Source organism: Camelus dromedarius, chromosome 28, assembly GCF_036321535.1.
Source record: "Camelus dromedarius isolate mCamDro1 chromosome 28, mCamDro1.pat, whole genome shotgun sequence".
Taxonomy (NCBI): domain Eukaryota; kingdom Metazoa; phylum Chordata; class Mammalia; order Artiodactyla; family Camelidae; genus Camelus; species Camelus dromedarius.
Window position 1 is genome coordinate 8,563,276 of NC_087463.1, and position 15,697 is coordinate 8,578,972.

The 15,697-nt window shown below is 34.2% G+C and overlaps 1 protein-coding gene across 7 annotated transcripts in view; it reads right to left on the reverse strand.

The window, feature by feature from the left end:
• DYM (dymeclin) overlaps positions 1–15,697 on the reverse strand; it is a 309,224-nt gene that overhangs the window by 282,651 nt on the left and 10,876 nt on the right. For all 7 annotated transcript variants that reach the window (XM_031441938.2, XM_031441942.2, XM_031441940.2 and 4 more), the window contains one exon: positions 8,281–8,472. In XM_031441938.2, coding sequence (XP_031297798.1) covers positions 8,281–8,420 — 140 coding nt within the window. In that variant the 5' untranslated portion in view covers positions 8,421–8,472. The remainder of the gene's footprint in view (positions 1–8,280; positions 8,473–15,697) is intronic.

The window sequence follows — 15,697 nt, forward strand, 5'->3', positions numbered from 1 at the left end:
TGCCAATCTATCATTCCCTCTACCCAACAAGCAAACCCCTTAAAACAATGCTTTCACCAGTTCCACTCAACAAGAACCTGTAAGGAATCACAATTCTAATCCTCAGCTTTCTAACAAGTGTGCTAAAAATGGGCAATGGGTGGACAGATTTTCATCTTCCCATTCAGTCCTCTGTGGTCTGAGGCCCGACACCCTCAGAGCCTCCAGGCCACCGTACCTAACCTGCCTTATTGGTTTACCAGCACCTTCCGCAAAAAAATGAAATATGCTGGGAAGCACTTCAGTGCTCCATAAAATCTGTTCCTGACCTATTTAATTACACTTGTTTCTCATGTGCTACCAACACAAACTACAAGAATTAATGGAAGTCATTTGGCCCCACTTTAATTAACAGGACAGAGATTCCTTCTACCACATGTACAAGGCTATTCATTGCTATATTATGTGTAACAGGAAAACACTGGAAGCAATCCAAATGGTAAAAATAAATGGCTATATGAATTTTGGTTATGTTAAGCAATTGATAAACTCTTACGTTGCTTCTGTATCTTAGCTATTGTAAATATGCTGCAATGAACATAGAGATGCATATCTCTCTTAAAATTAGCGTTTTCCTAAAAATGAAATAGCTGGATTGCATGGTAGTTCTATTTGAAATTCTTTGAGGAACCTCTGTACTGTTTTCCATAGTGACAGTACCAATTTCCATTCCTGCCGATGGCACATAAAGGCTCCCTTTTCTCCATAACCTTTCCAACACTTCTTATTCGTTCTCTATTTGATGATAGCCTTCTGACAGCTGTGAGGTGGTATCTCATTGCGGTTTTAATTTGCATTTCCCTGATGATTAGTGATGCTGAGTATCTTTTCATGTATCTGATGACTATCTGTAGGTCTTCTTTGGAAAAATGTGTATTCAGGTCCTCTAACCACTTTTTAATCCATCTGTTTTTTCTGATGTTGAGTTGTATGAGTTCTTTACATATTTTGGATATTAACACCTTATCAGATATATTGTTTGCAAATTTCTTCTGTTAGGCTGCCATTTCATTTTCTCAATAGTTTCCATTGCTATGTAAAAGCTTTTTTTTTTTGTATTTCTAGTTCATATTTTTTAATGAAGTATAGTTGATTTACACTGTTGTGTTAGTTTCAAAAGCTTTTTAGTTTGATGTAGTCCCACTTGTTTATTTGTGCTTTATTTCTCTTGCCTGAAGTGACATATCCAAAAAAATACTGCCAAGAGCAATGTCAAAGAGCATATAAAACCTACATTTTCGTCTAGGAGTTTCATGGTTTCAGATCTTATATTTAAGTCTTAAATCCACTGAGTTTATTTTTGTATATGGTGTTAAAGAATGTTCTAATTTCATTCTTTTACATGTAGCTGTCCAGTTTTCCCAGCACCACTTACTGAAGAGGCTGACTTCCTCCACTGTATATTGTTGCCTCCTGTGTCATAGATTAATTGACCATAAGTGCGTGGGTTTTTTCTAGGCTCTCTATTCTGTTCCACTGATCCATGTGTCCAATTTTGCACCAGTTCCATACCGTTTTGATTACTACAGCTTTGCAGTATAGTTTGAAATCAGGGAATGTGAGCTCTCCAACTCTGTTGTTCTCAGGATTTTTTTTTTTTTTTTTTTTTTGGCTATTCAGGGTCTTGTGTATTTCCATACAAATTTGAGAGTTACTTGTTTTAGTTATGTGAAAATGCCATGGGTATTTAGATAGGGATTGCACTGAATCTGTAGGCAGCCTTGGATAGTAGAGTCATTTCTGTATATTAATTCTGTATATTAATTTTGTAATCTGCAACTTACTGAACTGATTTACTAGCTCTTATAGTTTTTTGGTAGTTTCTTTATAATTTTCTATACACAGTATCATGTCATCTGCAAACAGTGATGGTTTTACTTCTTCCTTTCCAATTTGAATTCCTTTTTTTTTTCTTGTCTGATTGCTGTAGCTAGGACTTCCAATACTATGTTGAATAGAAGTGGCAAGAATAGGTATCCTTGTCTTGTTCCTGATCTCAAAGGAAATGCTTTCAACTCTTCACCATTGAGTATGACACTAGCTGTGGGCTTGTAATAGATGGTCTTTATTATGTTGAGGCATGTTCCCTCTATGCCCACTTTCTGGAGTTTTTTTTATCATGAATGGATATTGAATTTTGTCAAGTTTTCTGTATCTATTGAAATAATCATATGATTTATTCTTCAAATTGTTAATGTGGTATATTACATTGATTTGCAAATATTGAACCATCCTTGCATCCCTAAGATAAACCACAATTGATAATGGTATATGATCATTTTAATGTATTTCTGAATTTGGTTTGCTAATATTTTATTAAAGTATTCTGCATTTATGTTTATCAGTGATATTGGCCTGTAATTTTCTTTTTTTGTGGTCTTTGGTTTTGGTATCAGGGTGAGTTCAGAAGTGTTCCTTCCTGCTAGATATTTTTGTAGTAGTTTGAGAAAGATAGGAGTTAATCCTTCTTTAAATGTTTGGTAAAATTAACCTGTGAAGCCATCTGGTCCTAGATTTTTATTTGTTGGGAGTTTTTTTGATTACTGATTCAATTTCATTACTGGTATTTGGTCTATTCATATTTTCTATTTATTCTTGATTAAATCTTGGGAAACTGCACATCCTAGGAATTAATCCATTTCCTCCAGGTTGTCCATTTTCTTGGCATATAATTGTTCACAGTAATTTCTTACGATCCTTTGTATTTCTGTGCTGTCAGCTATAACTTCTCTTTACTTTCTAATTTTATTTTTTTGGGCCTGCTCTCTTTTTTTCTTGACAAGTCTGGCTCAATTTTGTCTATCTTTTCAAAGAATCAGCTGTTAGTTTCACTGATCTTTTCTTTTCCTTTATTTAGTCTCTATTTCATTCATTTCTGCTCTGATCTTTATTATTTCTTTCCTTCTACTAATTTTGGGTTTTCTTTCTTTTTCTTCTAGTTCCTTTAGGCATAAGGTTAGATTGTTTGTGATTTTTCTTATTTTCTGAGGTAGGCCTGTATCTCTATAAAATTCCATCTTAGAACTGCTTTTGCTGCACCCCATAAGTTTTGGATCCTTGTGTTTCTGTTTTCATTTGTCTCCAGGTATTTTAATTTCCTCTTTGATTTATTCAGTGACCCAATAGTTGTTTAGTACCATACTGTTTAGCCTCTAGATGTTTAGGGGTTTTTTGCAGTTTATTTCTGGCAGTTGATTTCTAGTCTCATACCACCATGGTTGGAAAAGATGCTTGATATGATTCCAATCTCCTTAAATTTATCCAGCATGTGATCTATCCTGGGGAATGCTCCATGTGCACTTGAATGTGTATTCTGCTGCTTTTGGATGGAATGTTTTATATACATGTACCCAGGTCGTTTGGCTTAATGTGGCATTCAGGCCAGTGGTTCCTCATTGATTTTCTGTCTAATCTGTCCACCGATATAAGTGGGGCGTTGGTGTCCTACTATTATTGTCTTACTGTCAATTTTTTTCCCTTTATGTTTGTTAATTGCTTTACGTATCTAGGTGCACCTAAGTTGGGTACATATATATTTACAACTGTTATATCTTCTTGCTGGACTGACCCTTCTATCATTATGTAGTTGTCTCTTGTTACAGTCTTTATTTTAAAGTCTATTTTGCCTGACAGAAGTATTGCTACTGTGCCTTCCCTTTTGTTTCTGTTTGCATGGAATACCTTTTCCATCCCCTCACTTTCAGTCTGTGTCTTTAGATCGGAAGTGAGTCTCCTGTAGGTAGCATAAAGATAGGTCTTGTTTTTGTATCCATTCAGCCACTCTGTATCTTTCAATTGGAGCACCCTAGTCTATTTACATTTAAAGTAATTATTGATAGGTATGTACTTACTGCCATTTTGTTTGTTATTTTCTGGCTGGTTTTGTAGTTTTTTACTTTCTTCTTTTGCTCTCCTTCCCCTGTGATGACTATCTTCAGTGTTACGTGTGGATTCCTTTCTATTTTTGTGTGTGTATCTACTATAGATTTTTGGTTTCTGATTACCATGAGGTCTATATATAACTATAGATAGATAGATAGATAGATAGATAGATAGATAGATAGATAGATAGATAGATATGTAACTAACTATATTTATAGCTATCTATATAGTTTAATATTTCTGACATCATATTTTGAATCTTTGTTTTGTGTATCCCTTAACTACTTACTGTGGATATCGATGATTTTACTACCTTTGCCTTTAGCACTATTTTGTTTTTTGTTTCTGCTGCTATACTTAGTATGAAATCAGCCATGTGAGTAATTTTTATATATTTTACTGAGAAAAATAAACAGTGTATTACTTAAACTTTACTCCTGAATTAATTTTGATTTTATTTCAGATCTTTGCTTCACAAGGAATTTTAATAAGGTGAAAAGTTAAAAACTACTGAAGAATCTAAAGATTTTTCAACCATGCCTGGAAACTATAACAAAATCTGGTTACTCTGGTGCCAAAAACAGTTTATAGTAAGGAAAAATTAGATTAGTCCTAAAGGCCTTAGTGCTTCTAAAAAATTGGCAGACATCAGTTTTTGGCTGCACTTGAAGACAGCACATATGGGACCCAAGGAATTCCAGGAGTGAGCAATCTCAGAAATGTCTGAATTCAGTGTCTTCCCTACAGAGACTCATCTTTGTCTTGAATAATTCATAAACTAGGTAATTCCATCCCTGACTGTCAATGAGGTGGCACCTTCTACCTCAAGGCCTGCTCAATGTCAAGGTTCTACAAGTCACACATCAAATACCAGCAGTGAGGAGCCAGGGTAGGGGGGCCTCAAACAAAGGGACAGAAGTGCCAAAAGCATATGCAATACCACAAATGAAGGCTCTCTGAATATTCTGAATAGCTCCTCCCAGACCTACAATGTGCAGTTTATTCATTTTACATCTTTTTACATTTTCTAAGGTTCATTTATACTTTTCTCTACAAACTAGGATGAATTAAGAAAAAGAAATGACATCAAAAAGAATAAACACATGAGAACAGCAAAGGATCTTTGAGAAAAAGCAGTAATTAGCAAAACAAACTATAAAGCCACAATAATTCAATCTGCAAGTCACCAGCAGAAGTAAGGAAATTTTAGAAGGTAAGAAATATATTTAATGGAAAAAAAAAAGAAATATATTTAATGGCTAAAACATTATTCCCATTACTATTTCTTGAAAAGTTCATCCTTTTCCCAATGCTCTGAAGTGCAAACTCTGCATAAATCAAGTACACACACACACACACATCTTCTTCTTCAGAGTACTTTAGCTATTATGCTTCCTTCTTTCCCATTCAAATTTTGTAATGAGCCCCACCCCATCCCCCAAAAATGCTGTTGGAATTTTAATTGGAATTGCCTTCAATCTATAGGCCAATATGGGAAACACAGACACTTTCACAATAGCCTTCTTAATCCCTGAACACAGTATACATTTCCATTTAGTTAAGTCATCTTTAATGTCTTTTGGAAGAGCACATATAGATTGTACTACAGTTTAGATAAGTGAAAAGACCAGTTATTTTGGATAATAAATGATGTTCTCTTTATATGTCCTTTTTTCTCTAAGTTTTATTACGACAACATGAGCAGTGATACTCAATTACAATATCTTAAGGATTAAGGAAATGGTTTCAAAATTTGCTGAAGCTATAGTTCATATTTAGTTAGACCTCTCCTACCAATCCACAGCCACTTTTACTTTTCCAAGGATCTCAGAAGCAGTAATATGTAATCACTTCCCATACTAAACAACTAATTCAAGCTCACAAAAACTGCAAACTAAGTTAACCTTCTAAGGCTCAATCCAACTATATCCAAAAGTTAGAAATTAAAATTTATTGCCAAAATTTATAAACAATTCACAAAAAGGAAATACCAATAATCCTTAATTCTTAAACATATGAAACTAAACATCAACCTTGATTGTTAAAGAAAGGCAAACTGAAACCATTAGGACCACAACACACATACACACACATGTTTTTATATATATATATATATTTTTTTTTTTTTTTTTTTTTTTTTTTTTTTTACTTCATACTCAAAAGACAGAGACAGTCCTGACTGCGGTCAGGGGAGAGGGAAGTACAGATTTATTTGTCACCATTATACCATTTTCATTACTGAAAATTGGTAGAATAAAAGAATTAAATGTTTACCCTTATTAATAATGTAGTAAAAGCCATGTTTTAGTAAATCAAGTACATTCCAAGAAAAAAAGTTTTTAAGAAACTTATGAAAAGAAAACATGTTTTATATAACCTAATTCATGAAAGCTCTTCTTTAGAGAAGAATTCCAGTTAATAAATGTACAAGAAATGACCAAATGAGAAATAGCACTTTCTAATTTTTTATAAAATAGGTGATTCAGGCCAAAATCATCAATGGATGCTAAAACATACTCAAACTTCTGATCAATCTTAGCATAACTGATATAAAACCATGTATTTTCTGTATCCTGATGTAATACATTATAAGGTACACAGCACCACTTATGAAATAACCTTACTAAAAATGTTTAACCCAAACTTTATCAAGCCTTTTAATATGACATCCAGTCTACAGAAAACACAGTAAATAAAAAAAAACAAAATACGGGGGGTATAACTCAGGGGTAGAGCATCTGACTGCAAGAAAGCAAACTATGAGAAGCAATCAGGTAAATCTAGAAGGTGGAACTGACCCAGTTTGTTAAAAAAAAAAAATTGCATGGGGAAAAAACAGTGGCAGGAGCTGGAAGTGCATAACTCTATTCGAGACTAAAGACATTAAAGAAATATAACCACAAAATACAATGTATACACCTTACTTAGTTCCTAATTGTAACAAATGAACTACAAAACTAGGGAAATTTTAAAATGGACTGACTGGGAATTATTGTTAACTTTATAAGGTGTGATAATGGTATTACAGTTATAAAAAAAAATGCCCTTATTTTAATTTTCTTCAAAATACTTTTTAAATAATAGATGAAGTAAATATGGAAATAATCCAAATGTCTATAAATTGATAAATGAATAAACAAAATGTGGTATGTTCATACAAAGGAATCTCACTCAGAAATAAAAAGGAATGAAATACTGATACATGCTACAACATAACATGTTCACAGATTCCAGGGACTCGGACAGAGGTATCTTTGGGGGGCCATGATTCAGGATATCACAAGATAGCTGTCAAAAATAAATAAATAAAAGTGCTTAAAATCTAGATACCAAGTAATTAGGAATTCAATATTCTAGTCATCCTACGTGATTATGTCTGTCAGTTTTTATAATAAAGAGTTAAAAATGAGATATTGGTTTTCACCTATCAAATTGGCAAAACTGTATCAAACTGACAAAGGTGTGGGGAAGCACCTTCTCATACGCTGCTGGCAGGAGTGTAACTTGGTACAACTTCCATGGAGCACAGTTTGGCAGTATCTACCAAAATTACAAATGCACATACACTTTGACCCAGAAATTCTACTTTGAGGACTATACTAGAGATGTGTTTGGATGCATGAGAAATTATGTATGCAGCATTATCTGTTATAACAAAAGATTGTTTCCAATCTAAATGTCCACCAATATATTTATTATTATTCAATTATTTTATTTTGGCAGGGATGGGGAGGTAATTAGGTTTATTTATTTTTGGAGGAGGTACTAGGGATTGAACCCAGGACCTTGTGCATGCTAGGCATGCACTCAACCACTTGAGCTATACCCTCCCCCTAAATGTCCACCAATTTAAAAACTGATTTAATATAATCTATGGATACTTGGCAGTGATTTAAAAGAATAAGACAGTTGCATATATGCATGCATATATATAACACATATATAACATATATATATTATATATATATATAATATATATATATGTGTTTTACTAAAATGTGGGGGAGAAAGCAATGGACAGCAAGCAAAAAAGAAAAAGCAGAGTAAATGTAGTACACTAGCACTGTGTTTAAAGGGTTCTGTAAAACTACATGAGCTATATGGTTGCACTGTCTCTAGAAGGATTCCAAAGAAACTGCTACCAGAAATCATCCTGGGAAGAGAGATGGCTGAATGGAGGAAAGGAAAGAGAAAAACTTATTTCCTACTTTTCTTACGTTTTGGATTTTCCACTGGTACATGCACAACAGAAGAATGGACAGATAGAACATTAAAATAAATTTTTTATAAAAAATCAGCATACCACACAGGTTTATGTGGCCCTCTATACAAATTTTCAATCTCCAAGTAATCTCTTACCTGCTAGTTGGTGTAGGGAAAGAAAAAGAGAGAAGCTGATTCCAGAACGGGTCATTCTCAGAGACAGATTCTGTGCCTGATAACTTTTTTAAGTATTCATTTCTAGGAAGATCACCAATTCTGCTGCTGTTCGATCCCATCTTCTAATCTGGTAGATAACTTGTCCTTAAACCTTCATTTCCACAAGACAACCTACAAAGAATGAAAAGAAATTTAAACTTGTTCAAAATCATCACTATACTCTCCCTACCCTTGACCTACACGTAAGAAACTCAAAACTTACTATAGGAAATCACACTTCTATTTTTGAACATATTAGACATCAGATACAAAGTTACATGGGGGACAATGGGGCTAAAATCTGTTTTAGCCAACTTAAACACAAAATCCAAATCTATACTTGTAGATCTTAGAATGGTCACACCTCTGCCCAAGAAAATGTCTCAAAGCAAATTCATAACAATGATAACTTATTAACAAACAGTCTGAAAATGAAGCTCCTTTACAACTAAAACAATGGTACTAAAGGAATAAAGACTGGACTGCTTGAAATGTGCTGAGAAGGGGAGAAAGTTGTGCCAGTAATTACCATGTGCTCCTTACACTTGAGAGAACGAGGACCTGGTTAAAGTGAAAGGGCTCCCAATTCCAAAGGAGTCACATTCAGTGCCTCGCTCATTCTACTATAATGCATATACACTTTTTTACTGGCATGTCTATTCTCCTAAACAATGAGACGTTGGTTTGTTTTGTTTTGTTTTGAAATAAGAACTGTCTTATTCATCTTTCCATCTCCAACGTCTGGACTAGCATGTAACAGGCACTGCCTAAATAGAATGTTGAAAGAATGAGTGTAAATAAACTGTTAGTGTCTTCAGTATTTTTTGTGCTTGATTACTAAAGGGAAAAACATTCAGTTACAAAATGAACCAGAGTCTTCATCAAATTGCACTTAACACAGTCTGAGATCTTGTTCTACCTCAACTTGTTCAGAATAAGTCTCTCATTGACATTAAAATGGTGAATAATAAACTACCCTAAGTTAAAATTACCATCACAATGAAAGGAAATTGTGAGTTCAGGGGCTAAAGGAAGCTCAGGTTAGATGAGAATTTACATTAGTAGTCACTGACTTTCTTACTTATGTCCCTCATTCCACAAAGACAGTGAAGCCAAGATCAGAATTTGGAAGCATGTCTTGCGCGTTCTCTTTGGAACTCTGGGACTGGTTTAAGCTGCTTATCTAAGGACATGAGGCTTCCCCATACACATCGACAGCTGGGTCCTCTGAATGTGAGTAATCTGGCTTCTAACCACCTGCCCCCGAACTCAAGGCCACATACTACTTTCCTCCTCTTTAAACATTGTGACAGAGACCCCAAAACTAGCTGACTCTGACTTAGCCTCCACATCAAGCCAGCTAATCATAACTCTAGATTTAATGTTTTAATAAAATTTCTTAATTATTGAGCCTAATTAGAAAATGCTATAAAGAAATATTCTGAAATACTAAAGTCCTTACCTGACATACTCTGTTTCAAAACTACTTTATGCATTTTAACCATTTAAAATTAAGTTTTTTAATATCTTTACAATACACAAGTGAAAATGAATTAACTAGAGCTACATTTACCAACATGGACAAATCTCAAAAACATAATTTTTTTAAAAAAAGAAAGCTACAGTATAATAAGACATGGTATGATTTCATTTATGATTTTTAATGTGCAAACAATGTTATGGATTTATTCATAGTGAGTACAAGTATTAAAACACATGTGGGAAAAAACACCCTGTAAATTCAGAAAAATGCTCTTATATAATGTTATCAGGAGAGGAACAGAGGGGCTTCAGCAGTATCAATAAATACCTTCCTAAACAGAAAAGAGAAAGAAATTGAAAGAATGAGAAGTACATGTTCAGATTTGCTGAAAATGGGCAATCAATGCATGAGTCTTCATTACATTACCCTCTGTTTGTCTGCCTTATATATTAATTTTTAAAACGAAAAGAATGGTTTCTTAATCTCTCAGAAGCAATACTGGAAACTAGATGACAGGGAAGCAAAATCTTTAAAATATTAAGAAAAAACAATTTAACTAGACTTGTGTAGTCAAGATGCCAGTTAAGTATGAAGACAGACTAATGATATTTTTAGATTTGCCAAGACTCAAAAAAACACGCATCCATATTTAGGAAGCTACTGGAAGATGTACTGTTTCAATATGAGGGAATAAACCAAGGAAAATGAACGCATGGACTTCAGAAAACAGGATTCAACACAAGATAGTGGTAAAGAGCAGTCGCAGGACAAGAGCTGTGTAGCAGCTGGGACAAGAATCAAGATGGTCCAACGACCTCCTGGGGAAGAAAACACAGAGCTGACAGGTCACCTGATGTGTCTGACCTTATTCTGCAGAGTGCTGAAATACTGCACAATATGGACGGAAGGAATGATGGTTACAAAGGACAGGTACTATGGAAAAACAAAAACTGTTTAAGAAAGATCATGTAGTCATAGTATATGACTCATTTCAAAGGTTATCAATAATTATGTAATCACTGTAATATAAATACTAAATAAAGACTTAACCAAAAATGGTAAAGTAACTATATTAGGAGGATGCTAGAAAAAGAAGTAGGAGTGGGGCTTAAGAGTGTGATATCTTCATCTTCCACAACAGGTAGGAAGTCAATCTTAGAAAATATCTAAAATTACTAAATTAGAAAATAACAGTAAAAAGCATATTAGTTATAAATAAGGAAGTAAATAATGAGAAGCAACAGCTCAGAGATTTGAGAGTGGCCACCTCTGGGGGAAAGGACACTGGAATGGGGAGGGTGGAAGGACAGTTTTTTCATCTTAGTTTAAAAAAATCAAATAATATGATGGATCTATGTCTACTTATTATGATTTTAAAAATTAAACACTTTTTAATCTCCATCATTACATTTCCTACTCAAATTTAAATTTTTTACATATATGGAAAACACAGTTATCATCATAACTAAAATAATAGTAACAAAAGTGTAAATTATTCTTTCCTAAGGCACACAACTAGCAAACTTAAGAAAACCTATTTGTCTAATACAGTTTAATGTTATAATATAAATTACTAAAGTTGATTATCTCCCAAGATCTAAATTTCAAACTTCCACCACTGTATGTGTTTACTGACAATAATCCAAGCTTAATCAGAAAAGAGAACAAATTCAAACACGTTGTAGTGACAGACACATACATCAGTAAAACAAAATAGAAAACCCAGAAATGAATCAACAAAAGTACAGTCAACTGGTTTTTGTCAACAAGGCAAAAGTAATTCAAAGAGGAAGGACAGTTTTTTCAACAAATGTTGCTGGAACAACTGGACATCAATAGGCTCCCCGCCCCCCACAAAAAAAGCACTTTGACCTAAACTTTTTATGTTATACAAAAGTTAACTCAAAATGGATCATAGATCAAATGTAAAACATAAAAGTATAAAATTTTTAGATGAGAACACAGGAGACATCTGTGACCGGGAGTTAGGGAGCACTTAAGACATTATACAAAAGCACAACCCATAAAAGAAAAAGCCAATAAATCGAGCTTCATCAAAATTTAAAGCTTTTGGTCTGTGAATGACCCTGTTAAGAAGATGAAAAGATAAGCCACAGACTTAAGAGAAAATAGCTGGAATTCACATATCCAACAAAGGACTTGAAACCAATATATAAAGAACTCTCTAAACTCAACAATAAGAAAACAATCCAATTAGAAAATACACAAAAGATTTGAACATTGCATGATTTTTATGACTGCGTCACCAAAGAACACAGCAAATAAATAAATACATTAAAAGACATTACAACATCATTATTAGCCATTAGGAAACTGCAAAATAAGACTACCATGACATCCACTAGAATGGCTAAAATAAAAAATACTAACAGTACCAATGCTGCCAAGGATGTAGAGAAATTGAATCTCTCACATGTTGCTGGTAGAAATGTAAAATGGAACAGCCATTCTGTTAAGTGGTTTAGCAGTTTCATATAAATATACACATACTATTCAACCCAGGAATGGCACCCCTGGATTATGATCCTAGAGAAATGAACATTTAAGTTCACACAAAAACCTACACACAAATGCTTATGAAAGCCTTATTGGCAATAGCAAAAAACTGGAAACAACCCAAATGTTCTTTCAACACATGAATGAATAAGCAAACTATAGTACATCCACAGAATGGAGTAAAAAGAAGGAACTATTTGATATACTTAATAACTTGAACAGATCTCAAGGGCATTGTGGTAAGAGAAGAAAAAAGGGTTCCAAACTCAAAATAATAGTAACAACATATTTGATGATTATAGACTATGTATCGGTGAAAGGAACCAAGGCAACTGCACAAGGAACAGAAGGGAGGAATTAGGAACACTTTGTTATTTAGGCACTTGTACTACCTGTGAAGTGCACTACCAGTCAAACAGTATAGTGTTATTTGAAAGTAAACTTGGATTAGTTGAAAATGTATATTGCAAACACTAGGGCAACCACTTTATAAAGTTTTTTTTTTTTCAAAAAGTATTAACTGATAACACTAGGAAAGGAGAAAAGATGGAATCCCATAAAGTAGAAGACAAAATAGGAATGAAAACAAGGACAATGAATAGAAAATAGTAATAAATATGGTAGATAGTAATCCAACTTTATTGATAATTACTTTGAACATCAATGGTCTAAATATACCAATTAAAACACAGATTGTCAGAGAAGATCAAAAAACAAGACCCAACTATATGTTGTCTACAAGAAACCCTTTTAAATATGAAAAGATACACATAAACTCAAAGTAAAAAGATAAAGATATGCCATGTCAACAAAAGAAAGCAGGAAGAGTTACATTAATTTCAGACACAGCCAACTTCAGAGCGAGGAAACTTATCAGGGATAAAGGAGGGCATTGCATAAGTATAAGGGAGTCAATTCTCCAAGAAGACATGACAATCCATAATGTGTATTCATCTAACAACAGAGCATCAAAATATGTGAAGCAAAAATCAATAGGGGGAAGGGTATAGCTCAAGTGGAAGAGCACATGCTTAGCACGCACGAGATCCTGCGTTCAATCCCCAGTACCTCCACTGAATAAATAAATAAATAAACAAACCTAATTACCCACTCTGCAAAAAAAAAAAAGAAAAAGAAAACAACAACACAAAAAAACCAATTGAACTGCAAGGAAAAGATGAATCCACTATTATTAACTGGAGGCTTGAACACTCCACTATCAGCAACAGTCAGATCCAACAGGCAGAAAATCAGTATACAGCTGACGTCAACACTACCATCAATCAATTGGATATAACTGACATCTACAGCTACTTCATCCAACAACAGCAGAATACATATTTTTCTCAAGCTCACATTATTCACCAAGATAGATCATTCTGGGCCATAAAACACATCTTAAATTTAAAAAAAAACATAAAATGCTTTGAGTGCCCCAAACCAATAAGCTGGGGATAGAGAAGCAAAATCAGAGGACCTCATGAGGAATTATTCAGAAAAAATGCAGAATATAGGACATTGTAAAGAACCATCACCCTGGGTTCATCGAAAAGTCAGTATCACAGAAAATAAAAGTATGTGCAGGGGGGAGCTGTTTTAAACTGAAGGAGACTAAAGGGATATAACAACCAAATGTCGTATGTGAATCCTGAATGAAACCAGATTTGGAAAAAAGGAGAAAAAACAAACACTACAAGAAACCCAGTTAATCTTGAGACCCAATATGGAGACCATTAGGGAAACCCGAAATTGGGCTGAACAGACGATATCATGGACACAGGTGGGATAATGATAGTGTAATTGAGTAGGAAAATGAACTGATTCTTCAGAGATGTATACTTACATATTTAGGGGTTAAGAGTCACCACGTCCGCAACTTACTCTCAAATGGTTCAAAATAAAATAGAGACAAAGCAAACAACATGGCAAATTATTAATAATTATTAAATCTGGATGGAGGGAAAAAGTGGTGTTTATTATACTATTCTCTCTACTTTTCTGTATGTTTGAAACTTTTTATTAAAAATGACTTTTGGCAAACAAAAAAGGTTACCTATCATGACTCCATTTACGTAACACTCAAGATGCCAGAACTGTAGTGATGAAGAACAGACTTGTGGTTGCCGGGGTGTGGGGCGGAGGGGTGGTGGGGCAGGCGGAGTTGATAATAAAAGGGGAGCACGAGCAAGTTCAACTGTGGGACTGCAAAAGTCCTGAATACTGACTGTGGTGATGGTTACATGAATCTATACATGTGATTGAATTTCACAGAACTATATCCACAAAAGAAAGAAAAAATGAGTGCATGTAAAAACTGAAGAAATCCAAGTACAGTCTGCAGTTTGTTCTGTTGCGCCAATATCAGTTTCCTGGTTCTGATAATGTGCTATAGTTATACTGACCTTGCGAGAGGCTAGGGGAAGGGTACATGGGACTTCTTGGTACTCTTTTTGCAAATTCTTATGATTCTATAGTTATTTCAAAGTAAAAAGTTTTTTCAGATAAAAAATAAACCCAGAAATTGAATCTACATGTCCAAGAAGGGTGCCAATAAATCAGACTAACAGGTACTCTCTGTCACAACAACCAAGTTTATTCTCTCAAGTTAAATCACTTCATCACCTGTATTACCACATGGTGACATATTAGGCGCTCACGTCTATTTTACTTGGTGTCTTGGAGTGCTCTTTCACGTAGTTTCCCCAAATAAATGCTTTCTTTCAAATCTTATTTAAAACTGAACTTTTTCAATAAAAATGAAATAAGTCATGGTCCTTTGGGGAATCCACATTAACTTCCTAACTCCGGGGACTGTGAGCAGATTTGCCCTTTACCACTTACTCAAAGGCATTATTTTCTTTTTATCAAACCTTCCAAGTTATTTTACTTGTCTAATAATCCCTACAACTCTTGTATACGCCTCAACAAAATTTTTTAAGAACAAACAAAAAAGACCGCCACAGCTTATTGCTCTGTTTATCTGGGCACTCATGACAATTGGCAGTTAGCACTGTGGGCCTAACAACAGTCTACTGGGTAAAAACCTACGTGTGTGGATCAAAGTGGTTAGCTAAGAGAGGGTTTACCAGCATGAGCACTTTAGTTATGAGTTCCCCTGGCGCTGCCAATGGACTCAGTTTCTTCTCTTTGCTTCACTGAAATGAACAGGATAAAAATGACACCAGATAAAAAGAAATGAGAATCAGAACAATTTGTTCTCAACTAAAAAGAACATTATTTTACTTTTCTTGTGGTACCTTAAAAGCAATCAATTAAAAATTCACTTTGGGAGTTTAATTAGGTCCGTGAATGCTGTATTTTCAAAAGAACAAAATTCCATCCCACCTTTCCTAGATA